Here is a 25,718-nt window from a genome sequence, read left to right as displayed (position 1 = left end):
TACAATTAGATATTTGATAATACATTTTACTGAATCCAATCATATACCAATAAATATAATCCCAAGAGTAGTAGTCTATCAATTAGCACAACAAAAATCAGATTGATTATCACTATGCATATTTCACACACAAAAAATAACTTTAAAATTAGAAAATTTAAAATTAAACATTTTAAATAAAGTATAATGAACTAACTTCTTCTAGACTGACAAAAGAGAATGTCGCATATTGTTTTTCAAGTGTGAACGAACCGCCTGACGCATAATAAATATATTGATCTATTTCATTATTTTTGTTGTCTAAGGTCAATGTAATTGTTTAAATATTATGCAAGAAAAATTAAACCGGAGTGTACCTAAAGTTCCGTACCAATACTTAATTTTTTATGTTTTTGGTGGTACTTTAGTCTAGAAGTATGAATTTTATGTGATTTTTGAAAGGCTGTAAAAAAATACAAAGAAGATTATTACTAACTATGTTTCTCATGTTTTAGGAATACAGAAAAAAATAAAATTTAAAAACAGTCCAAAAGTTTTATTACTAGACTGGGGATTAAGAGGAAATCTCAAAAATGGTCACGTGACCTAAAAGGATTATTAATCTAGAATAATGTCGCAATTGTATGAACTACGGGCATGTTGAAGAAAACTGTTTTCGCAAAATAATGACTGTCTGAAAAAGTTTTAAGTTTTAGCAAAATTTCAAAACTTTTTTAATATTCTTATTTATTTTTAAAAAATAGTTAAAGTCGGAATTTGAGGATGAGCGTAGTTTACACTGAAAAAAAGTCTATGACGAAGACTCTGTAAAATTTCAAGTAAATAGGTCCGGTAGAAGTCGAGAAATCGTGGGTATCGAAGAAGATCGTTTTGAGAAAAAAAGCATTTACAAGATTGTCGTGGTCAAACAACTAAATCTACGAAAATAATTCAAATTTTGGAAAACCCTTTTGTACACATTTTCTTGAACAGTTAAACATTAAACTATCAAAAAAACAAAAATTACGATTTATTTTCTAGGATAGATAAAAGAAGTATAAATAGTTCGCAAACACCCCTATTTTGCCAATACTTCAATTTTAATTGTTTCCCGACTCGATAGAGGCGCCACCAACTGTAGCATGTAAATTTACCTCCAGGTTTAATTCTGGATAAATATATAATATAGAAATGTTAAACCTAATTAATTTGAATAAATAAAACGAGAACAAAATATACGCGTATAAAATATATTATCAACTAAATCACAAATAATACGAAATACATTTGTTATAGTAAGAAAATCAGTTCTTTAAAAAAGCAATGAATTATATTATACTGTTTTTTAAAAAAGCACGGTAGACCCTCTGTTGAGTGCGGAAAACATTAAAACAAGATGAAGCACATTTGTTCTGTTTTCACCTTCCATGAAGGTACCCTTAATTTATTTTATTTACTAAAATTATTGTAAAACCTTTAACATTTAAAAAATATTATGTAGAGAAAAGGAAACTGGATGAATCCATTTTAGCACAAAAATGTCTACCACACAAAGTCATCTACAAAAAGTAGATAACTTAATGGGCCTATAATAACTGATACAAATTGACCAGTTTTTGTTAAACCGAAAATCGCAGTTGAGCACATAAAATAAACTTATTCTGTACAAAGTCATGTTAAAACCAATTTGGACGTACGGAATACAGCTTTGGGGAACTGAGCGCAAATCCAACATCGCCAAATTCAAAGATTTCAAAACAAAAATTTGAAGAAAATTATAAACGCACCCAATTATGTCCCAAATTGGTCGGTTCATACAGATTCGAACATAAACACAGTTAAGGAAGAAATTGAAAAATTCATAGAATACAGAACCACCCAAACATCATGGCCAAAAATTTAGTAAAAAACCATGGCATCGAACGGTTTAGAAGAAAACGGCTCCTTTTTGATATCCTTTAGTAATCCGATAATATGTACAATTACTTGTAGGCTTTATTTAATTTTTTCACATCAGGACTACATTTATAACCAACATCGAATCGGATCACAACTGGGTGACCTTTCGACTTTTTTTCCTTTTTTAACGACATTTTTTAATCGCTTTTTTCGACCGTTTATAACGACAGATTGTAATTCACAAATGTAAATAAAAAAAATTGACCAGTTCGAATTACATAGTTTATATGTATTTAGTTGATGTCATGTATTAGATTACTATTATGTCAAGTGTTTGTATTAATTACTTATGACGTAGTAATAGCATTTTATCTTTATCTATTTGAAGTGAATAATACTACAAATATTTGAACTTGGCGATAACAAAGAATTTTTTGTTTTGTTTTTGTTTTAATTTTGAAACATGTAAATAAAAAAAAATTGACCAGTTCGAATTACATAGTTTATATGTATTTAGTTGATGTCATGTATTAGATTACTATTATGTCAAGTGTTTGTATTAATTACTTATGACGTCGCAATGGCACTTTATCTTTATCTATTTAAAGTGAATAATTCTCCAAATATTTGAACTTGACGATAACAAAGAATTTTTGAGAATCATGATCCGGTTTGATAGACTCAATGAAAACCATGACATACCAGACCAAACGTCAACAACTCCAATGATAGATAAGACTTAAGAAAAATTAAAAGATAGTACAATTATTTGTTGATAATTATATATAAACTTACATTTTCAATTATCGCATCGTACGATTTTTTTTAGAAATTGTTTAAACAATTAGTATCTTTGCAAAAACTAAATATCACCTCGACCTCTAAAATAGTTAGCGACTAGAAAAAGACTAAATAAATTCATTCATGTCCTCTACACAACACTGACCAGAATTGATTTAAAATTCGCAATATATCATTTTATTAAAATGAACTCGCACAAGGACGTACTGTAGAAAATGTGCTGCAAATTTTAATTTGGTTAAAAAAAACCTTGGAATAAATTATTATAAATTGTTATAAAAATTTGCATGGTTATCGTGTGTTTTGGTTTTGTTGTTTTATGATAATTTTGTAACTGTTTATAATAAGTTAATTGTCATGTGAATCGGTGAGCCTTAATATGGACATTTTCGAATTTCTTTGCTCCCAAGGGCTCAAATGGTTCCAAATTGATAAAAAATAATTCTCTGAAAGTTTTAGCTCTTAATATTAACGTTCAGATAGTGCACAATTCAATCAAACTTCGTATGGAAATTGCATTGAAAAAAATGTGGAAATTATAATTTTTTTTATGTATAACTTAGCGACAAATGAATTAAAAGTGAAAATTTATGTCATTTTTTTTAAAATTCGACGCTCTGCAAAATTTTTGGAAATTTTTTCATGCTATTTCCATACAAAACTTTGATTGAATTGCGCTCTATCTAAAAGACAATATTAAGAGCTAAAAGTTTCAAATAATTGTTTTTTATCAATTTGGAACCATTTGAGCCCTTGTGAGCAAGGAAACTCGAAAATGTCCATATTAAGGACCACCCTAATATACATATTATACAGAAGCAAGAATAAATTTTTAATATATAGTTCGAAATATTTTGAAATGTGTAGATACCATAAAAGTTATATTACAGTATAGAGCATAAATTATCTGAAAATAACAGACTTTTAAAAGAAAAACATTTTTCTGTCTTACTTAAATTATCATTCATCTACTTGCGTGGCTTAAAATGTTAAATTTAAAATAAATCAAAGTAAACATTTATGTTATTTCCAATAGTTGCAAAAGTACTTGAAATTATCTTAAATAATGTTTGATTCATGACATCACAAAAGCAACCTTTGACACAAATTTTGGCTAAAATACTTTTTCAAATTTTGATTTAATTTTCTAAATTAAACTACTTGTAGAAAAGTAAAATTTTCACTCATATATGTGTGGTATAAAAAATAGAGTTTTTCCAGGAATTTTCTCCAAAAAAAATTTTTTGGCAAAAAAAATTACATCGCCTTTTTTATTTTTGGGAAGGATTTCTAACTTCCCGTAGGGTGAGTTATTGTAATCGTCCAAAAATGTAAATTTTTGGATATCTTAACGTTTTGAAGGTTTCTGAATATTTTGGTATACCTTAGAAAAAATGAATATGTGTGCATGTGTGTGTGCAGATACACATAAACAACGTCGTCTAATCTAATAAGTTTTCACATTTTGTCTACCAAGAACAAATAATAAAAATTCTAGTTTTTATAATATTTACTCATAGACATTTTTATTGACTGATTATTTTTATTCTTCGAATGTTTAATTACGGTACGGGAAGTTCCAGCAATTTGCTCCTCCACTCTGAACACCACTGCTCTACCAGATCCCATTGTAAGAGATAAAAAAGATCACATATTCTACAATGACATTTATAATTCTAAATTCTAAATTCCTTTTGTGTAGACACGTATAATATTTGTCTTTGCTCCATATGATGGCATTGTGTGGGTTTCTTTTATATCTTTTGTCGTACGATATTGATATTAATTTAATCTTAACGAGAGAATTCATTGAACTCTAGGCTGACATTGTGTAACAGAATCATATATTCGAATTTGTAAGTGACAGATTTTTTATTTATTATTATTTGCAACCTTTTATCAATTGATTTAAAATTGATTGGCTTGGAAACAATATGAAATAGTTAGTAAGTAATTATAGGGATACACCAAATAACTTTTTTTGTCCTAAAAATGATTTAAATGAATATTTTCTCAAATTTCTTTTCCAATAAAATAATTTTCCATTATTGACCGTAAGGATTGCACCTTCAAATAAATAAGAAATTTGAGAAAATATGTAGTAGTTTTTTTTAGTTTTCATTAGTTTTTTTTTATATTATATAATAAACCAGATCGATGCAATTAAAATAACCATTACTTTTTTGTATTTTCTGGACAATTGATTTTTTTTTTGTCATTGAGGCTTTATTAGGTTAGTTATAGTAATCGCAAAAAATCGAAAATGAAAATTTTTATATATCTTTACGTTTCAGAGGTTTCTGAATATTTTGGCATACCATAGAAAAAATGGATGTATGTGTGTGTGTGCGTGTGTGTATGTGTGTGTGTGCGTGTGTGTATGTGTGTGCGGATACAAATTTTCGTCGACGATTTCGGGAACACGGATGAAGCGATTTGAATAATTCAAAAAAACATTCGATTTCAATTGGACGTGCTGATAGTTTTTGGCAAAAGTAGGTCCAGCCGTTTCGGAGATACAGGGCAAAAAGTGATAAAAATGGTAATTCAGGTTTTGAGAGAACGGAGCGTAAGATTAGAATAATTCAAAAAACATTGTACTTGTATTAACAAGATAAAGAACTGATCAAATTTTCATGAAGGCAAGTTTTGCTGCTGAGTTCTTGGTTTGTTACTTTTATGCCCCTGTATTGATGATTTTGACTTTGCCTTTTTAATAGCACTTTAGTTAGAAAAAAGTCTTAATCTTTTTGATTAATTTAATTATTTTTTATTGCAATGAATGGATAAATCTGTGACTAGACTATTAATGTGAACGAGTACTAACTTTGAAACCCAGCAAACGAGACTTTCTCTAGGAAGTCCTCTTGAAGTAAAACTCGTAATTCAAGAGTAAAACTCTATCAGTAACGGCTTAAGCCATTTAATACTTTACATAATTAATTCTCTACCAACATATATCTTTATGATACTTCCTTATTTAATCTTGAAAATTCTAAAGGAGACGCTTTTTTATTTGAACCCCAACAGATTATATAAAAGAATAATAAATATGTTAATTTCTATTCAGAAAAATTATTTATAATGAATAGCAATGGGTAATATTTTAAAATATTATTTATTACTGTAGTATTATAATAAATACTGAATTTCTTCTAGGAAGTTGTAATTTGATAATAATAAAAAAAAATGGTAATAATAAAAACAATTTATAATGAATGAAAAGCGATGAAAATTTTGCATAACTAATAATTTAATAATTTTAGAAAAATGTCCATATAATATATAATAACCTTCATATAATAACATATCACCAATTGCGTAAATTGCAAATAATAAACATTATTTTTGGCAATGAAAGTTCATTTCACTCCGTTGTTCACAAAAATAAAATTAGAAGTAAAATAAACAGAAAGGTTAACGATCTTTGAACAACTGTTTTGTTAATTATCTAACTTTTGCTATTTATCTGTAAAACTGTGTACTCTTGTATAATATTATTTTTTATTTTATGAAAAATAATTGTATTATTAACTATGTATATATTTTAAATAAATAAATTAATTAATTAATTGAATAATTGCTTCAATATGTCAGTTATCAAAAAAACATCAGAAGTTTTCTTAATTAATAAGCTAAAAAGCTCAAGCTTTATAATTTACTAGAACTTTTCTGAAAATTTTCAACTTATTAGACTTTAAACTTATTTTTAATGTATTTTCTAATATCAAAAATAATATATATATATATATATATATAATTATATACAATCTATTAAAATAAAATTGTAAAGTTAACATAAAAAATGTATATGACTAATGTACGTATAAACAAAGTCAAAAAATAAACAATAAATAAATAACAAAAAAAAAATCCAATTTTTAATTTCTCACACTAGTCGAGATAACTTTATTTCAAATTTAATTATTTATTTAGATAAATACACAGATTACATTTTTGAGATAAATAGCAAGCATTCAAATTTAAATTAATAATGTTATCATAAAATTTATCGTTTTGTAGTCAGACTTTTGTTTGAAATATTTATATGCCTTGTCATTCAAGAAAAAAGTAATTATATTAATGATAAAACAATATCTTGCAGAGAAATCTTTATTTATGGATTAATTATTGACTATATGGGTATCTGCATATATATTTTTATCTTGATTGTGGCTAGTAAAGAGAATGCAGAATTTAATTGTTTGAAGAAAAATGATATTACTTCAAGAAAACAAATTCCGAAAGGGTAAAATATTGTAATCGTCCAAAAATCGAAATTGAAATTTTTTGCATATATTTACGTTTCAATGATTTTTGAACATTTTGGCATGCCTTAGAAAAAATGGATGTGTGTATGTAAGGATACAATTGTTCGTCGACGATTTTTAGAACAAGTATCAACCGATTTCAAAACTTCAATTCAAAAAGCATTCAATTCCTATTGATATGGAGACGTGCTGATTAGTTTTTGGCAAAGGTAGGTCAAGCCGTTTTGGAGATATGGGCCAAAAAGAGCCAAAAATGGTAATTTAGTTTTTGAGAGAAGGGAGCGTCCGATTTGAACGATTCAAAAAACATTTTATTTGTATTGACGAAATGAAGTAAAAAAAATTAGAAATATAAAAAAAATAACAAAATCTTTTTTTTTTCAAAAGTATCAAAATTCTCAAATATCTCATTATTTTTCAAAGTTTTCAAAAAATTATAAAGGTTTTTTAAAGTTTTTAATTTTCGATACGGGAAGTTCTAGCAATTTGCCTTTGCCAGGCACGATGTCCTGCACTAGTATATTTTTATATTTTAAACCCCTAGCTTAAATTATAAAAAATAGAGTAGAATCCTAATTAATAGAAACAGTGCTTATTATTCAGATTACACAGATTTATAAATCAGCAAAGTAAGTGAAAGATATTTTTAGATATTTTTTCCAAACTATTCAAGTTATTAAGACAATAACAAAAAAGTTTGAATGAAAAAGTCGATATCAATTAACCAAAAAATACAAAAAAAAAGAGTTCAAATGTAACCTAATTCCTTAGAGCAAAAATTTTTTTATTGTAGACAGTAAAAGGATTTGAAACGATATTAAATAAATAAAAGAATTAAAAGAATAAATCAATAGACCAAAAAATTTGGAGCAATTTTATTCCCTAGAAAAGATCTTAACTGGTAATAAATACATCAATATGAGAACTTTAAGTTCAAAAATAAAATTACTAAAAACATAATCCAATTGACCAAAAAGTACAAGACGAAATTTATGTTTATCCTTGGAAAAGAGGTATATTATTCAGATTTTTTGCATATACTTATATATACGTATATATATATATATACGTATATGTCCTATAACATGACAAAAAATCATGAAATATCACAAGAGTGAGAGGGGTTTAGTGGACTTGATTTATTTTAACCTGAATTTAGATAAAATTAAAAAAATCAAAAAATTTTACTTTTTTCCTGGTACTAAAATACGCGTGATGTTCAATGAGGGAAAGATGGTTCCAAAAATCTAGTTTTTAGCTCTTTCAAAAAAAATATTCACTATGATTTATACAAATTTTAAACCAGTTTTCTAATTTAAAGGATGTAAAGAAAATATCGTTTAGATACACAAGCACATGTACTTTTTCCAAATGTTGGTCTCATTCGATTCAGAATGTCTTGAAACGACGATAAAACATAAAATTAGCGAATCGGATTTTTTGATGAAAACATAAACTTCTCCTTCGGGAAGTTAAAAAAATAATTCAAAATATTCAAAATTTTCAGATTTTTAACTTCCCGTAGGGTAAGTTATTGTAATGGGCCAAAAATCGGAATTGAAAATTTTTACATTTCTCGACGTTTTGAAGGTTTCTGAACGTTTTGGCATACCTCAGAAAAAATGGATGTGTGTGTGTGTGTGTGTGTGTGTGTGTGTATGTATGTATGGATACAAATTTTCGTCCACGTTTTCGGGCGTACGGATCAACCGATTTGAATGGTTTAAAAAACATTCGATTTCTATTAATAAGGAGAAGAGCTGATTAGTTTTTGGCAAAGACAGGTCCAGCAGTTACGGAGATAAGGAGCAAAGAGTGCAGAAAATAGAAATCGAGTTTTTGAGAGAACGGAGCATCCGATTTGAATGATCTAAAAAACATTCCATTAGTAATGATTGGGAGAAAGGGTTATTAGTTTTTCGCAAAGGCAGGCCCAGCCATTTCGGAGATACAGAGCTAAATGTACAAAAAATGGCAGTTTTTGAGAGAACTAAGCGTCCGATTCAATTGATTCAAAGAACTTTCTGCTTGTCTTAACAAAATAATTAATTTTGGAAAAAAAAAATTTTGTACCATTTTCTTTTTTTTTTTTTTTTTTTTTTTTTTAATTTTTTGTATATCGAAAATAATTCAGATTTTATTTTTAATTCTGACTATAGTTCTAATATACTTTAAACAAATAATTTCAACTCTGCAATTCAGTTTATATAATTATTATAAATATTAGACAATAATACAATATTTATAATAATCTATTTGAAAACATTCAATATTCCTCGAACGTTTCGTTACGGTACGGGAAGTTCCAGCAATTTGCCTTAAGGCACGATGCCACCCACCCCACTAGTTTTAATTCTGATTAAAAATTAAGAACTTAAAAAAAATTACCTCAAATTTGTCATATCCAATCACATGTTTGTTTCACAAACAAAACAACACACAAACCTAAACTTTTGTTCAATCAAACACATATGAAACCAAAAGCACTGCCTAATACTGAATTGTTTATAAGTATGAAATTAATATTAATTTTTATTAGTAAATCTATGACAAAATATCTCCAACGACATCGGATGATCGTCGCTCTATCTCAACGGAAGACTACGTAATACTGATATTCGTTTGCAAGAGACTCTTCGTCAACGGAGAAAGGCCGACGGACGATAAAAATTTTGCATGATTTTTTTGCAACATCATATGACTACTAATATAAATACAACATATGAATATATATGCATATATATATATATATATATATATATATATATATATATATATTAATTTAGAAATATGAACAAACAACACTATTTTTTGCACTAATTTATTAAATAATAATTTTTACAAACGTTTCGAGACTAAGTTTTGTCTCATCATCAGTGTGTTTTAATTTAAAATCTGAAGTATTGAAATCTAAATTAGCATTATGTGTTATCCGTTACAAGTCGTTCATTTTACTGCCATACCAACGATCGTCGAAGTCAGAATTCTCTATGCAAAATCAACTAGGTGAGTCATGAAATATCAAAAAGGAAAGAGAAGGAATAGAGCCCAGTTGTGTATATATATATATATATATATATATATATATATATATACAGGATGTCCCAGAATTCAATGTCAAGTCGACACAAGCTAACAGAATTGATGAGAAAAATTAAAGAAATTTTTTTCCCATGTAGTTTGCAAATTATGAGCTTTTAAGTACAATCTAGAGTTTTGGTCAAACTGTTACCACTTCTTGGTTATTGTGGTAATTTTCTATTCATATTGTTCATGTGAACTTTAGAACTGTAACAGTAAATAACACAATTGCCACAGTTTTTCTTAAATTAAAACTATGTGTTGAACTATGAATTTAAAATTTTCAAAATTGGTCTTTCTTTTAAAAAAAATACTAAAGTGTGTTCGCAAGTTTTATCAGTTCGCAAGTTTCATTTTTGCATAAATTTTAACTAAAATGAAACAATCAAATATTTTGCATTTTACCTTTAAGGGGGTATTCTAGTGTAGAAATTAAAAAAAATCGATTTTTTTTTATTTCATATTTTCAAAGTTTAACTATCTAAGAAATATGGGTACGAGAAGGTTTTTGAAAATTTGAATTATTTTCGGAGATATGGGCATTTTACTGACTCGGTCTCCATACTGGATTGGATTCACGCAAAACTTTAAATGCGTTTTTCTCAGAACAGACTTTTTCAGTACTGTTGACACGATTTCTCGATTTCTACTCGACCGATTCACTTGAAATGTTCAGAGAGTCTTGTTTATAGACCGATCTGTAGCCCGAACTAGAATTATCCCCAAATTCCAATTTTTACTATTTTTAAAAAATTCGAGAAACTCAAAAAAACATTAAAAAAAACACTTTTTTTCAAACAATCGCCAATTTTTAAAAAAACATTTTCTTCACTCGTCGCTAGTTCGGGAGATTGCGACATCATTGTAGATTAATGATCTTTTTATTTCTTTTATTTCCGATGGCTAGGAGGGCTGAAATTATGTCAAGACTGAGGTGCCAATTTTTTGAGACCACCTACTTCATCAGTTGCCAGTTTTTACAATTTTCAACTTTATTATTTTTTTTATTTTTGTTTTGTATTTTAATAATATTAATAAACAAGTGGTAAAAAATCGATAGTAAAAACATTCATTGCTTTCTTTAAATATTAGGTTGTCAAATATCTCCCTTCCGCCTTTTTGTATTATAAACCAATAGCAAAAAAGCGGAAGGGAGATATTTGACAACCTAATATGACTTTAAAAATGACCTAAAATTCATCGCTCTACACTAAAATACCCCCTTAATATAAAAAAGTGATATTGGTTTTCACTTTAAAGTATTTACAGAAATATGTTACCACGTGAAATAGCCCTAACTCCGACATTGCTGCATTAATAAAAAATCACCAGTATTGCAGAAATTGCAAAAATAAATTCACCACATAAATATGGGACAACCGTTTGGGTTGCCGTTACGAAAAGTCGGGTCGTTTAAGAAAGTTCTTATAAAATATATTTACAAGCGAATAAGAGAGTCTATAATATTTATCTCACAATTAAGAATGAGATTACAAATTTCATTATCTCGAAATTTGATATTCATCTTCAGAGGTTTGTGATCGTCCGATTTTGTTCTTCGCGGACGAATCAACTTTCATTGGCCGAGCAAGCAAAAAAAACTGATCAGCTGTTTATTTTGCAATCAATAAAAAATAATAGTGGAATTCTATGAAGTGGAATAAGATTATATCATGTTATGTGTTATATTGTTATGTCTACACTTGTGGCATTTCATTAACGACGGATGTGTTATATCATCATAGCAAAATATACAGATTCATATATACATATGGATCATTTTACCATTCATATTTATTGACATCGGGTTGTTTGAGGATGATTAAAATCCCATTGCTCTAACCACTAACCCATGAGCAAACTTCCAACAAATAGATATATAATTAACTAGTGCTGCATGGGATCGTGCCTTAAGGCAAATTGCTGAAACTTTCTTTACCTTGATTTAAAATATTTAATAGATTCAAAATTAGCAAAATATAGATATTTTGTGATTTAGAATTTAGAAAATTAGAATTTTTTGAAAATTATGATGTGTTTGAAAACAAAAACGTCTTTTTAATATTTTTTCTCGAAAAGTGAATATCCATTTTTTTGCTTTTTTGTCCCAGGTCTCCGATATGGCTGAACTGCTTTTACCAAAAACTAGTCAATTTAAAGATTCGATAAACCTCGAAGAAAAACCACGTTAGTCAATTTTGCGAGACAGTTTCTTTAAAATCCACAAAATTTTTCATCCACATTTCCAAAAATCTTGAACAGATTTTGACAATTCGAAAACCGTTCGAAAGATTATCTTCTGGCAGATCTAGCCATTTCGGAGACCCGGGACAAAAAAGTAAAAAATTGCTATTCACTTTTTGAGAAAAAATATTAACTAGTGGGGCATGGCATCGTGCCTTAGAACAAATTGCTGGAACTTCCCGTACCAAAAATTATTATTATTTTTTTTAAAAACGATTAACATTTTTGATAAAATTTTACTTAAAAAAAATTAGCTTTTTGAGAAACTTTAAATTAGATAATTTTTATTGAAATAAAATGTTTTCTTTATTTTGACATATTTTGGAAATTCTGAACTTTTTTTCGAAGCAATCGTACTGCTTTAACTGCATAGAGATGAAATGTTAAAGCGCGTAAGCGCCGCGTCGCCGTCTAACGGATAAATATTTGTACGGAACCCATAGGAATGTAAACAAAATTTATACTTATTGTTAAAATCTCTATAAAATATCTGATAATTTGATGTGCATATGTCTAATGATCATTTTTGACCGCCAGATGGCTTTTTTTTTACTTTTTTCACTAGATCTCCGAAACCGCTAGGCCTGCCTTCATGAAAATTTGATCAGTTCTTCACCTTGTTAATACAAGTAAAATGTTTTCGAATTATTCAAATCAAACGCTCCGTTCTCTTAAAAACTGAATTACCGTTTTTGACACTGTTTGCCCCATATCTTCGGAACGGCTAAACCTGCCTTCGACAAAAATTAATCAGCACGTCTCCTTATCAATACGAATCGAATGTTTTTTGAATTATTCAAATCGCTTCATACGTGTTCCCGAAATCGTCGACGAAAATTTGTATCCGCACACACAAACATCCATTTTTTCTAAGGTATGCCAAATGTTCAGAAACCTTTGAAACGTTAAGATATATAAAAATTCTCGTTTTAGATTTTTTTGCGATTACTATAACTTGCCCTACGAGAAGTTAATGGAAAAAATCAAAACTATTCAAATTAAAATTATTCAAAAAAGTCAATTTTTTTTTCAAAAATTTCAAGGATCTCAATTTTTTTTCAATTTTCAGAAAAATGTTAAGGTTTTTTAAAAATTTTAATTTTCAGTCCTGGAAGATCCATCAGTTTTCCTTAAGGCACGATGCCATGCACCACTAATTGATTTATATTTTCAAGCATGAATGGATAACACAAGTTCGACACCCTACCTCGACCAGCTTGATATCAAGCAGGTATGATATCAATTTTTCACTTGAGATTTAGTGAATGTGTTATTTCTAAAAACTCTGTACTTTTCTAAAAAGTATCTGTACTTTTGTGACGTAGTTATAGAATTTATTAAAACTCTCCTTCGATAATTCAGGTTGTTGGGTTATAATTTAACCCTTGTAGTTGTGGACTGTAATAAATACTGATTTGTTTGTATATTATGTATTTGTTGCAGTTCTAATTACAATCACTGATTTGTCACTAAGTTATAATGAAAGAAGATATATATATATATATATATATATATATTTATTATTTATTATACATGTTGTAAAGCGGACATTACTTTTAGAAGTGAACAACTAGTTCCATTAAAAGACTCCGCAACCCCCTCCACCAGGGGTAGCAACCATTCCGTGTAAAGCTTAATGCCCTGAAGTTTGTCACCTTCATGGCCAATATAATAAAACGAAAGGACGTCCGAACAGTATAAGTTCGATTTTTTATCAGATTTCGAATTCTCGATCACGGTTCAAAGTTCCAAACAATGACTCATTCGGTATATTTATCTGTACGGTTGAATCACAATGAGTACCCATTTGATTACCGACAGACACAATGTACAAAGGACAATTTGTCAAATGCTCGTGGGACAGTTGTTTACTTTTACTTACAAAGCAAAGCAACGCAAAAATTTATTCTCTACATAGTGTAGGTTTTTTACACAGACAGCTGTTTTCGCTTCAAAGTTACACGACCTTGGTTAATATCATAATATGTACTCGATTCGATGCCAACTCATGGGAGAGGAGAACGAACGTTCATTATCACTTTATTAAACAAATCTTGGTGCAAAAGTCACAGTTGTAAGAAGGAATTTTGTTGACAGCCATGATAAGCTACCGAAACCGGTTAGGAGATAAACCACCAGAACCAAATAAATTTTTGGTTATATCTTGATGATTAAAAATTCAAATTGTAAATAGAAACCAAAAAAATTGGCATCCTGTCATAATCAAACAGCCTAATTTCTTTTGAATGTTAAATTTCCAAAAAAACTGAAAAAATGCAACAGCGCATTTGTTACAGCACCCACATATGTTTATAGGGTGAAATTGTACACGATTTTTAACTTCCCATAGAGTAAGTTATAGTAATCAAAAAAAAAATGAAAATGAAAATTTTTATATATGTTTACGTTTCAGTGGTTTCTGAATATTTTGGCATACCTTAGAAAAAACGGATGGATGTATGTATGTGTGTGTATGGATACAAAATTTCGTCGACGATTACGGGAAACCGATTTGAATAATTCAAAAAACATTCGATTCGTATTGATAACGAATCGTGCTGATTAGTTTTTGGCGAAGGCAGTTCTAGCCGTTCCGAAGATACGGGGCAAAAAGTGCCAAAAATGGTATTTCAGATTTTGAGAAAACGGATCGTCCGATTTTAAAAATTTAAAAAAACATTTTACTTGAATTGACAAACTGAAGAATTGGTTAAATTTTTGGAAAGGCAGGTCCAGCGGTTATGGACTATCAATAAAAATAAGTTGAGAAAATGTCGTTTGGCGATAAAAATGTTTATTGAACATATGTACATCAAATTATCAGATATTTCATACAGATTTTCATAATCTGTACACATTTTGTGTACTTTTTTTGGGTTTCGTACCAAGATTTTTGTGTTCCTTAAGACACGATGCCATGCTCCCCATTAGTTTCAAAATATTTGAATGCATATATGTGTAATGTACATAAAATGTATATATATAATTTAATTTAATGTATTAATATCAATTTTATAGATATACATAGTGAAGAGGTACTTTTGCATATGGCTCTCTTCTTGATATGTAAAAGCAAACACTTTTTTGCTTTTTGGTTTGGTTTGGTTTTATCTTAAATTATAACTTTCATTATTGAGTAATGATATTTTAGTCTGTACTTGATAATCAGTTTTACCTGATTCAACACTTATTGTACGAATAAGGATAGATTTATAAAAATATTATGCTGGATTTGGCACCAACTTACACCATAAAATTACAAACTTATCTTAAAAAATATTTATTGAATGATGGCACACATCAAGTGTCGAAACGTATATTAATTAAGAATGTTTCCCTCTTAACCTTTTTCAATTCGACGAATGGGCTGCTAATTATTATATGTATTAATATATATCCATTTATCCATATGTATGTGTATTTTTATGTAAAAAACATAAATTTAATTCATATTAATACCAATTATTCATTTCGCATTACGTAAACAAATTAATTAGCAATTCATGATAATTGATATAAGTACAGTACGTTTTACGATTAAAATTTACATGTTATGAATAAATGCAATATTGAATTATAAATTATTGAATTATATTTTTGAAGGTCTTTTACACCATTTTATCTCATAAACTGGGTGTAAGTGGCATTTTGCCTTAAGGCAAGTTGGTAAAAAAAAATACTATTTGAATAAATTTTTGTAATTCAACCATTTTTCTTGGGCCTAAAATATTTTAAAATTTCATTTTAGACTATATTCACTAAATTACGATTATCAGGATAATCGTTCTGGTCAGCTGAGCCGTTTTTTGTAATTTTTTAATGATGCAAATGATATCTCTCGAACGGTTTTTGAATTTTCAAAATCGGTTAAGGATTTTTTTGGAAATGTGAAGGTAAATTTTTGTATTTTTCTGATTGTAAAAAACACGGCTTGGCCGATCAATGCAAAAAACGATCAAAAGCGAGCACATTTCGAAATTCATGGGCTTTTAAATTTCTGAAACCAGTGCAAACATTTTTGACAGTCAAAGAAATGTCAAATTTTGGCTCGCACATACACATCCTTTTTCTAATTTTCATTACAGTTTCATCAAACGATTCAGAATGACTTGATACAAAATTAGCATGTCGTATTTTCTGGCAAAAAGCACGAATTTTTTCAAAAATAAATGAAAACTTACATTTTCCGCCAGGACTGTCAAGGCTCCCCCGAGCCATGTATCCAGAATGATCGTCGAAAAATTCCTGTCCTGTCCCACAAGTAACGGTAGGATATCCATTTTCATAAAATCCTGAATCGTCAATAATATTTCCGTATCCATTTATGGTTTGTGAACATTTAAAAAGCATGTAAAAACAATTCTGTCAAAATTCAAAGCCGGCGGATAACTAATACAGATTATTTTGACAGATAACTAACACAGATGACAATTTGAAGAAATTATTGATAGAAATTATAAATGTTTATACTTAATTCGATTTTGTTTGAAGGCACTGGAAATTAATTGTTGTTAAAAATGCTTGTTTTTAATTACTTTTGTGTTTGAGACGTATAAATACGTCAATAACATATGACACATTATGTGCGACTAAAGAGTAAGGACTACTAGCGCTGTGTGTTTTTGTGGGCAAACATGAGCAATGATAATGAAAACAGAAATTTATGCAAAATTAATTTTATTATAATTTTAATTAATTTTGAGTATTTTGTAATAGACATTTAGGTATTTAAATGTTTAAATATAATAAAATATTTGTTTAATCCTTGTTTTCAAAAAGGATATATAATATGAACCTAACTTCATGCTCATAGATGCCAGCACAACTTTTACGCGCAAAATTTAAACTGTATGAAAAGTATAAATTTTGTACAAATTTAAAATATTTTTGTCCAAACAAAATATATAGTTTATTAACTTCCCAAAGGACATTTTCACCAGGTGAAGATGTATCATTTCGCAATCGTGCTGATAAATTGCTTTAATTAATTCTGAGTATTTCAATCATTTTAATGTTTAAATATAATAAAATATATGTTTAATCCTTGATTTGAAAAAGGATATACTATGTGAATCTAACTTCATGCTGATAGATATCACCACAACTTTTGCGCGCAAAATTTAAACTGCATGAAAAGGATAAATTTTATATAAATTACAAATATTTTTGTCTACATAAAGTGTATAATTTATTAACTTCCCAAAGGACATTTTCACCAGGCGAAGATATATCATTTCGCAATCGTGCTGATTAGTTTTAGAATTGAATGATTAATAAATTATTTATGGCGATTTTTAATAAAAATTTTATGGCGGAAGAGTTTTTGGTTTTAATGAATATACTAAAATATTAGAGGCGTACAACAAGTGCTTTAGGTATAAAAGTTATTTCAAGTTTAGATTAATCAGGTGCCCTTTGAAAAATTGTTTAAAAATTATTCAAAACATTTGTTTGAATAATTTGTACAAAATAACCTACAATATCTTGCACATTATAATGCTCTGCAGTAACTAACTATACTTATAAATCACTCATAAATTAATATTATGGTTCATGCAACTTGATTTGAAACAAAATGATGCTAATATTTAGTTCAGTGAATTATTTTCACAACAGTTTGAAATTTGAATCAAAATAGCAATTTGCTGTAAGTTAGAACATTATTTTGGATACACAAAAATAATTATATCAGAGCTGCATTTCATATACTGCTATGTGTTCAAATTATGCTTGCATATTTTATCACTAAATTGTTTTTAAAATGCCCACTTATCACATTCATACTTTACAGATTGTAATACAAAAAATAAAAGAATCTAACTTAACCTAAAATTTACTAAAGTTTCCTTTATCTTGTACAAATGTTATATATTTGAATAAAAAAAATGACAACAATAATAATAATGCTTAACAGACGAGAATAATTCATTCATTCTTATACACTAAAAAATGTAGTACACAAAAAGTTACATGAAATCGATTTAAACTAATTAAAAGTTTATCTTATGAATATATATCAGCATTACTGCATGGCTGCTTACTTAATCGACATATTTTTAGTGTACATTTCTTAATTCTACTTCGAATACCAATGTGCTGTTTGGTGGAATTACTGGTGGGCTGCCCTTTGTGCCATAACTAGAGAAAAAAATATATAATATATAAATAAATTATATAATATAAGAAATTTATAAGGTTGTCAAATATCTCCCTTCTGCCTTTTTGTATATATAAACCAAGAGCAAAAAAGCGGAAGGGAGATATTTGACAACCTAATATATGCTTTGAAATCTTGTATTTTTAAGTTTGGATTATTATACTTACGCCATGTGGTGTGGGATTGTCAAGCGTCTTTTGCCTCCAACTTTCATGCCGACTACACCAACATCCCAACCTTTGATGACTTCTCCCTTGCCCAAAGCGAATTTGAATCCTGGTCCATTTTGTGCACTGTCGAAAACTTTGTTGTTTTGTTTCAACCTACCGATGTAATATACCTAGAAAAAAAAAATTAAATTATAAAATAATAGATGAAAAATTAAGGAAAGTTAATAAGAATAGTTACAAAAAACTTCAATAAGTTGAACAGCAAATTTAAGAGAAAAACTAAGTAAAAACAGTGTAATTAAAAAAATTACACAATTGTAAAATTTTGAAAAAATGCAGTAAGATGAAAAAAAAAAGGAAATGAAAGGAGGTAAACAAAATTAAGAAGCGACAAATTAAAGAGTCCAAGAGTAAAATTAACAAATTAAATTGGAAATCAGTAAAATTAAGAAAAACAGCAAAATTTGGACAGTAGTGAAAATATAATGTAAAAAATAGATAATTGAAATAGTAAAATTGAGAAAAATGCAAAATGAAAGAAAAAACTGCAAAATTAAAGGAGAAAAATAGCAAAATTAAGAGATAATAAAATCAAGATAAATAGTCAAATGAAAAGAGACAAAAATAGCAAAATGAAGGGATGAAAAAAAACATTTAAGAAAATCAAAAATTTTACAACTTTTTTTGTAACTAAAAATGCATGTGATGTTTGGTGGGAGAGAGAAAATAATTTTGACTGATAAATCACCAAGGAAGGGATTCCAAAAATCCTTAAAAATTGATGATATGATTAATAAACGCCCGCTTAACATGAAAAATTTATGCAATTAAAATATCTATAACCGCAAAATGTCCTTTACTACTTACTTGAACTTTGTTTCCACTCTGTGCGACTTTTCCACTTCCAACCTTCAATTCCTCAACAATTACTCCACCGGCAAGAGTTTTCTTTTGTCCCTTTTGTTCGTTCTGTTGATTCTTTTCAGCTTTGTTTTTCTTTTTTGGGTCTGATACTCCATTCTGTTGTGGTTTCTTATTTGCTTTGGTTTTGTTGTCAGTCTTTTCTTCCTCTTCCTCCTCATCTTCATCCTCGCCCTCTTCATCATCATCGTCGTCGTCATCATCATCGTCCTCATCATTATCACCAGCTCCTTCAACATCATCATCATCGTCGTCGTCATCATCATCATCATCCAACTCATCCTCCATTAAGTCTGATGCATTAATATCCATATCACTGAAAGAAATAGAATTTTAATAAAACAGCCCTAGATGTTTACGTGGTTTTAAAATATTTTACCTGTCATTGACTACACCATCAGGCTCATAGTCCTCATCGTCTTCGCTCGAGGTATCATCTTTTGTATTGTTCAAGAGATCTTCCAAATCTGAAGATCTGGATTTTTTAGAAGTCGACGGTTGTGGTTCCATTGCTTTACGTTTGGTTTTTTTGGCAGGGACTAATTCAGGGACCTCTTCTTCCAACTCGCTTCCGGATTCATCCATAATATTGTCATATGGGTCATCCGGGGTTAAATAACCAGTTAAGTGGACGTGAGAATTTCCTAAAATAGAAGAAGACATTGAAACATCACAAAGACTAGTATTTTATTTTTTTTATTATTTCCCTCCCTTACCATTGCTTGTGAAGGACATTTTAGTTCCCTGTTCAAAATTTAAATCCAAAGGAATCTGCATGACCTTTCCTTTCTGCAAAGTTCCAATAAGATAGTTTCTTTTCTCGTACGCCAACATAATTTGACAAGGCTCCCCATCGCTGCTGTTAATGTCTAATGCTGCTTGCGATACATGGAAAGATTTGTCTACTACTTGCGTGTACCGCTTGTTAGGTTCCATAATCAGTCCTGGGAAAAATAAATATTAAAGTTATATTTGAAACTTTATGATAAACTAAAAAACTAAATTAAAGATTTACCAGAAAACTGCAAGGCATGTTTTAAATGCACAATTGAAACATGATACGATTATTCATCAAATTCAAAATAAGATAAAAATGGCAGTAGGCTAAAAAGTAAATTTAAAACATAACCTTTATAAAGCTAATATGCAAGACAATGTTTAAGTGCACATTGGGGGCTCCAATGTGCCAAGATTGACAAAGTGATTATTATAATCTCATTCCAATTGTTAAAACTATTTGTAACATATTGATCAAGACAATAAAGAGTTGTTCTTAGATAAAAGAATCTACAATCCATTTTGAAAACACGTTTTTGCAAAGACAACATTAGGTTAGCTAAAATGGCGATATTATTCAAACAGCAAGTACAAATTTGCCTGTGAATAAAATTACACCTATAACACGTATTTAATTCCCTAAAACTACAGTTTTACATTAAACATGTTGCAAATTCCATTACATAGGTTATGTGCCCTCCAATCGAGCATCACAACACGTGTTTCGCGTTAATTTTAAATAATTAGAAAAGACTTACCCCAAAACATTTTGAATATTCTTTATTTAACTCGGTCACAAAACTAAAAAGTGTACAAATAATAAAGTATAATTATTTTTCTTCGCCGGTATTGCTGGCCAACGGACTTGTTGGAATGTTCAGTCTCTGTCAGCAAAGCAAACGCATGGATATTTGCTAAATGGCGCGATGTTTATAGTGTTGCCATGTGAAGTGGTAACATTCTAGAAGGAAAAATTAGATGTGGTAATACTAATTGAATAAGCGGTTAATTCAAATGGCTTTAAATTATTTAGTGATATTTGATATGCATGGATAAAATTAAGAGGGTTAAACCTCCAAACAAATATATTGTAAGACAATATTGCTATGAAATAAGCAAAACTTATAGCATTAAACAATTACACAAATTACTGTTCTTTCACTAAATAATTTAATTTAAATTAATATATCACTCAATGAGTTCAAACAAAAATGTTTAATGTTTAAAAATGATTTGACCTGAGTAATTGTTCAATTTCATTCAAATTTTAGAAAATATCTTATACAACAACCTAATTAATCTGATTGAATTTCCTAATCCAGGTTGAATTAATTTAATTATTAATTATCTTTCAGTTAATCTTGAGTTGTTCATAAATATTATTGATGTAAATAGTGCCTATTGCATTTAATTAAAGACTATCTATCTATTATCAAGATTGTTACTAAATTTGTAGCATGTACTTTGTTTAACTAATTATTAATAACACAATTTATAAGTATTATTTGGTACAAAAAATATAAAAAACCTTTATAAAATAATTCATTAAAATCCTTGCTTATATGTCGTTATTCTAAAAATATCACAATTTACATTGTTTGTGCAAAGGAGATTAAAATTGAACTTTATTCAAAAAATAAATGTGCCCTTAGCTTAACTATAAAAGGCAGAAAATAGAATTTAATGAGGCAATAAACTTCTTATGTTTAAAATGCTATTTTAGGCACATTTTGTTTGTTAAATTGTTTAACCCGTTTGTAATTATAAAAAAAACACACCATGTTTCAAAATATAAATGCTATATTTTTAAATATCAGTTACTCTTTTGATTTATGTTTACGTTTCTTCTTCTTTGATACTTTGGATAACGAATCACTATTGGTTTCTAAAGATTTATTTTTATTCTTAAACAACATCAACAATTCTTCTTCCTGAGCTTTAATTCTCGCTAATTTGCCAGTCAAATTTAATCCATGTCTTGCTCCTCTGTAAATAAATATTAATTATTTATTGTAACACATAAATATAAATACAAATACAAATATATAAATATAAACATACATATAAAAATAAATATAAATGTAATATATCATTCTTCTTACTTATGAGCAGTTCGTTTTCCGCAAGCTTTTAGTAATTCTTCATCAGTAAGTGCTACGTGTTTAATTGGTTTGGTAATGGACTCTTGTTTTGTGTCAGTTTGTTCTTCGTAGCCTTGACTGGTTAAGGTAGATGTTTTTAAGAATGATTCGTATTTAGCTTTTCTACTAGTCTTTTTTACTTCTTCTAAACATTTTTCGGCAGAGACTTTCACGTCTCCTTCTGAATTTGAAACCTATTGAAATAAGAAATATTTTTTTATGAATAATTTAAAAGACATCAATAATGAATATTTCTTTTTTAGTTGATTTAGTTTGTATAGCATTCTAATTGGTTAATTAAAGTGACTATACTATTTTTTGTGTTTATTTAAATCCATTTACATTAATATTGTTGACAGCATTGTTATATCCCTCTTCCCACCAATGGTCTGTAAATTCTTTTGCAGGATCATGACCGATTCCACATTTATCGAATTTCAAACTTGGTTTCAGAGCTGACGATATACCATCATTGTTTTTACCAAGACCTTCACCTAAAAGGGGAAAAGATATAATAATAAAATTTATTTAACATGTATTATTTATTAATTAATCTATTTTAATTACTGGAGCACAAATAATGTAAATTGTGATATTTTTATATAATGACATATTGGCAAGGATTTTAATGAAATGTTTCATAAAAGTTTTTTAAATTTATTATTCTACTAATAATTGGATAAATATTATACTACTAATAATTGGATAAACAAAGTGCATACTACAAATTTTGTAACAGTCTCGATAATAGATAGACTTTATTTAAATGCAATAGTTACAATTTACATTGATACATATTTTATTATCAATTTGTTATAATAATATTAATGATATTTATGAACAACTCAAGAATTAACTTAATAATAATTAATAATTTAATCTGAATTAAGAAATTCAATCAGAATAAATAGGTTGTTTTATAAAATATGAATTAAATTGAACAATTACACATTTTTGTTAAAGTCATTCCTTAGAGTTATACTCAAAATTGGCATTCTAATCTTCTTAATAAAAATAATGTTATGTAAAGAGAAACATATATCTGAAAATAATATAAATTCTTACCCTCTTTCCATCCATATTTCAAAAGTTGATTCTTTGCAAAGTCCATAATGACAAAATTATATATTTGGGGGTAGAAAAAATGTAAACACAAACCTTTGAATATCTACTTATTATCTATACTATATACACATCATACAAGCTGACATTGTTTATATTTGAATTATATTTACATAATTGTAAGTAATAATTAAAAATAAATATTTGTTTTGTAAACTTTATAACCTATAAATTAAGCCACGCTGTGCGTGACCGAATCTGACTTTGACAGTTCGTCTGCTTAATTAAAAAATTTAGTGTTGCCTGATGATGTAAAACGACGTTGACAGGAATATATTTGACCGAACAATTTTAAAAATTTTAGATCGGTAAAGCAGCTTCTTTGACAAACAATACAAGGATTTCCAAACTTTAATGTTAATTCTATTAATCGCAATATTTTAAACTCGAAGCTTTACTGTAAAAATGTCATTGAGAAACATTGACGTAACCTGAAGAACATTTATGTCAAAAACATTGCTCATAAAATTAATATGACAAACTAGTTAAAGAAAATAGTATTTTAATATTTCATTTTGTGTTTTAATACAAGATATAAAATAAATTGGATATCGCACATATAAACTTGTTTCATTCCCTCGTTCTTCATAGTTAAACTTCCGTTATTTTAAATTATCGCAACAATTTGAATTTAAACTTTAGTATTTGTGATAATTAATAGTTCCAAAATGTCAGAACAAGATAATGTAAATTTCACACATCATTATCAAACAATTTACTTAAAAGAATCCAATGTTAATGATTTCTCAAAATGTGAAACCAAAAGAAACTTATGACTTTAACACATGCAACATCTTTAAAACTGTAAGTCATTATAAAAATAAACATAGTTTATTACAATTGTTTTGTTGATTTAGGTTATAAAACATTATTATTACTACCTTGAATTTTTATAATCTTTTATTTTATTATTGTTCTCAGACTGAAGCCAGAAGCAACAGCTTTGCTTCTTGAAAATGATCTCAAAGAATACTGTTCGATCGTGGACACTATGCAAGGTCCAAATGCTGTTAATAACTACGCAGGACCTTGTCTCACTTTAGCAGCAGCTTGCAAAAATAAATCAAATGCTAAGACTTGGAAAAGCTCTGCAGATTCATTAAAAGACGATGCTAAGAAAAGATTTGAGAAATTTAGGAGTTGTACCGTTACTGACAAAGATATACAAATGTTGGTAAAAGCTAAGAATTCAAAACCGACAGAATCTAAGACTAATAAAGACAATGTTGAAAATATTACTAAACTGAAACCAAATTTCCAATATACTGATAATAGTAGTGGAGACAAGTCTAAAAATATTTTTACACCAAAGCCAAATTTCCAATATACATCAAATTCTGCACCTAATAAGTTCTCTCGCCAACCATCTTTCACAAGTACCTACAATAACAATAATAAGACTTCTATCCCTGACCAACCTGATTCACCGAGTACTACCAATGCGTTTAGAACAGCCAAAAGTGAACTTATTTTGCAACAAATGAAAAGAATCAGGGTCAAAAAACTGATAATTATGGCTACGGAAGTCTTTAAAGGTCTTTGGGCACTAGAAGAGGAGTTACTAACAAATTTGTACCACCTATAGCAAACGAGTAATGGATTTAACTTAATTATTAATAGTTTATATATGTAGTTATAATGCACTCATTTTATTTCAGCAATGATAAATCTGCTTGGAATTCTAGTCCTCCCAAAGAAGTTGGTGGTGAAATAGATCCCAGATTACAACATATTGACCCTAAAATGGTCGAGTTAATTAGAAATGAAATAATGGACACAGGGAATAAAATAGGTAATTGTAAATAATTGATTTGTTTATCATATATTTATACTAAATTTTTTCATTAGGTTGGGATGACATTGCCGGTCTTGATTTTGCAAAATCCAGTATTCAAGAGTCTGTAGTTTGGCCGCTGTTGAGACCTGATATCTTTACTGGTCTCAGGAGGCCTCCGAGAGGTATCTTATTGTTTGGACCTCCTGGTACTGGAAAAACACTCATAGGTAACTGTAATAATCATATCTTGTATAAATAATCATATTTGTACAGACAAATACCTTGAGATAATAAACTAGTGGTGTATGGCGTCGTGCCTTAAGGCAAATTGCTGGAACTTACCATTTTTTTTTTTTAAATTAAAATTATTAAAAAAAA

At 28.3% G+C, this 25,718-nt stretch overlaps 5 protein-coding genes across 6 annotated transcripts in view; 2 read left to right on the top strand and 3 right to left on the bottom strand.

Moving 5' to 3' along the window:
* Window positions 1–16,894, bottom strand: part of LOC113370980 (neuropathy target esterase sws) — a 64,876-nt gene extending 47,982 nt beyond the window's left edge. For both annotated transcript variants that reach the window (XM_026611645.1, XM_026611650.1), the window contains exon 1: window positions 16,457–16,894. In XM_026611645.1, coding sequence (XP_026467430.1) covers window positions 16,457–16,597 — 141 coding nt within the window. In that variant the 5' untranslated portion in view covers window positions 16,598–16,894. The remainder of the gene's footprint in view (window positions 1–16,456) is intronic.
* A 1,424-nt stretch (window positions 16,895–18,318) lies between these two features.
* LOC113373068 (46 kDa FK506-binding nuclear protein-like) lies at window positions 18,319–21,198 on the bottom strand. The gene is made up of 6 exons (XM_026613401.1): window positions 21,059–21,198; window positions 20,240–20,467; window positions 19,903–20,167; window positions 19,470–19,839; window positions 18,600–18,772; window positions 18,319–18,413 (listed from the first exon to the last, which is right to left on the bottom strand). The coding sequence occupies exons 1-6, from the start codon at window positions 21,066–21,068 to the stop codon at window positions 18,332–18,334; spliced, it is 1,128 nt and encodes a 375-aa protein (XP_026469186.1). The 5' UTR covers window positions 21,069–21,198; the 3' UTR covers window positions 18,319–18,331.
* A 919-nt stretch (window positions 21,199–22,117) lies between these two features.
* Window positions 22,118–23,742, bottom strand: LOC113377737 (G patch domain-containing protein 4-like). Its single transcript, XM_026618150.1, has 4 exons — window positions 23,507–23,742; window positions 22,784–22,935; window positions 22,403–22,635; window positions 22,118–22,286 (listed from the first exon to the last, which is right to left on the bottom strand). Exons 1-4 carry the CDS (start codon window positions 23,550–23,552, stop codon window positions 22,118–22,120), a joined length of 600 nt encoding a protein of 199 aa, XP_026473935.1. The 5' UTR covers window positions 23,553–23,742.
* A 593-nt stretch (window positions 23,743–24,335) lies between these two features.
* On the top strand, window positions 24,336–25,113 carry LOC113377727. Its single transcript, XM_026618139.1, has 3 exons — window positions 24,336–24,367; window positions 24,485–25,058; window positions 25,099–25,113. The coding sequence occupies exons 1-3, from the start codon at window positions 24,336–24,338 to the stop codon at window positions 25,111–25,113; spliced, it is 621 nt and encodes a 206-aa protein (XP_026473924.1).
* LOC113377718 (fidgetin-like protein 1) overlaps window positions 25,112–25,718 on the top strand; it is a 3,130-nt gene continuing 2,523 nt past the window's right edge. Inside the window, exons 1-3 of the mRNA XM_026618128.1 lie at window positions 25,112–25,155; window positions 25,222–25,355; window positions 25,412–25,567. Of these exons, the coding sequence (XP_026473913.1) occupies window positions 25,307–25,355; window positions 25,412–25,567 (205 nt within the window). The 5' untranslated portion in view covers window positions 25,112–25,155; window positions 25,222–25,306. The remainder of the gene's footprint in view (window positions 25,156–25,221; window positions 25,356–25,411; window positions 25,568–25,718) is intronic.

The sequence above is a fragment of the Ctenocephalides felis genome, unplaced genomic scaffold, assembly GCF_003426905.1.
Source record: "Ctenocephalides felis isolate EL2017-DRISC unplaced genomic scaffold, ASM342690v1 CF-g0.4_SCAFFOLD_00845, whole genome shotgun sequence".
NCBI classification, from domain to species: Eukaryota; Metazoa; Arthropoda; class Insecta; order Siphonaptera; family Pulicidae; genus Ctenocephalides; species Ctenocephalides felis.
Note: the sequence above shows the minus strand (reverse complement) of the source record. Positions and strands in the feature narration are given on the sequence as shown.

Excerpts from the sequence above, each read along its gene's own strand:
- LOC113373068 (XM_026613401.1), bottom strand. Across the intron at positions 18,773-19,469 it reads AGAGTGGAAACAAAGTTCAA|GTATATTACATCGGTAGGTT; the intron begins GTAAGTAGTAAA and ends TTTTTTTTCTAG. Across the intron at positions 18,414-18,599 it reads ACAATCCCACACCACATGGC|TTATGGCACAAAGGGCAGCC; the intron begins GTAAGTATAATA and ends TTTTTTCTCTAG.
- LOC113377737 (XM_026618150.1), bottom strand. The coding sequence starts at position 23,552 with ATGGACTTTGCAAAGAATCAACTTTTGAAATATGGATGGAAAGAGG. Across the intron at positions 22,636-22,783 it reads ATGCTGTCAACAATATTAAT|GTTTCAAATTCAGAAGGAGA; the intron begins GTAAATGGATTT and ends TTATTTCAATAG. Across the intron at positions 22,287-22,402 it reads GGAAAACGAACTGCTCATAA|AGGAGCAAGACATGGATTAA; the intron begins GTAAGAAGAATG and ends ATTTATTTACAG.
- LOC113377727 (XM_026618139.1), top strand. The coding sequence starts at position 24,336 with ATGACTTTAACACATGCAACATCTTTAAAACT. Across the intron at positions 24,368-24,484 it reads CATGCAACATCTTTAAAACT|ACTGAAGCCAGAAGCAACAG; the intron begins GTAAGTCATTAT and ends TATTGTTCTCAG.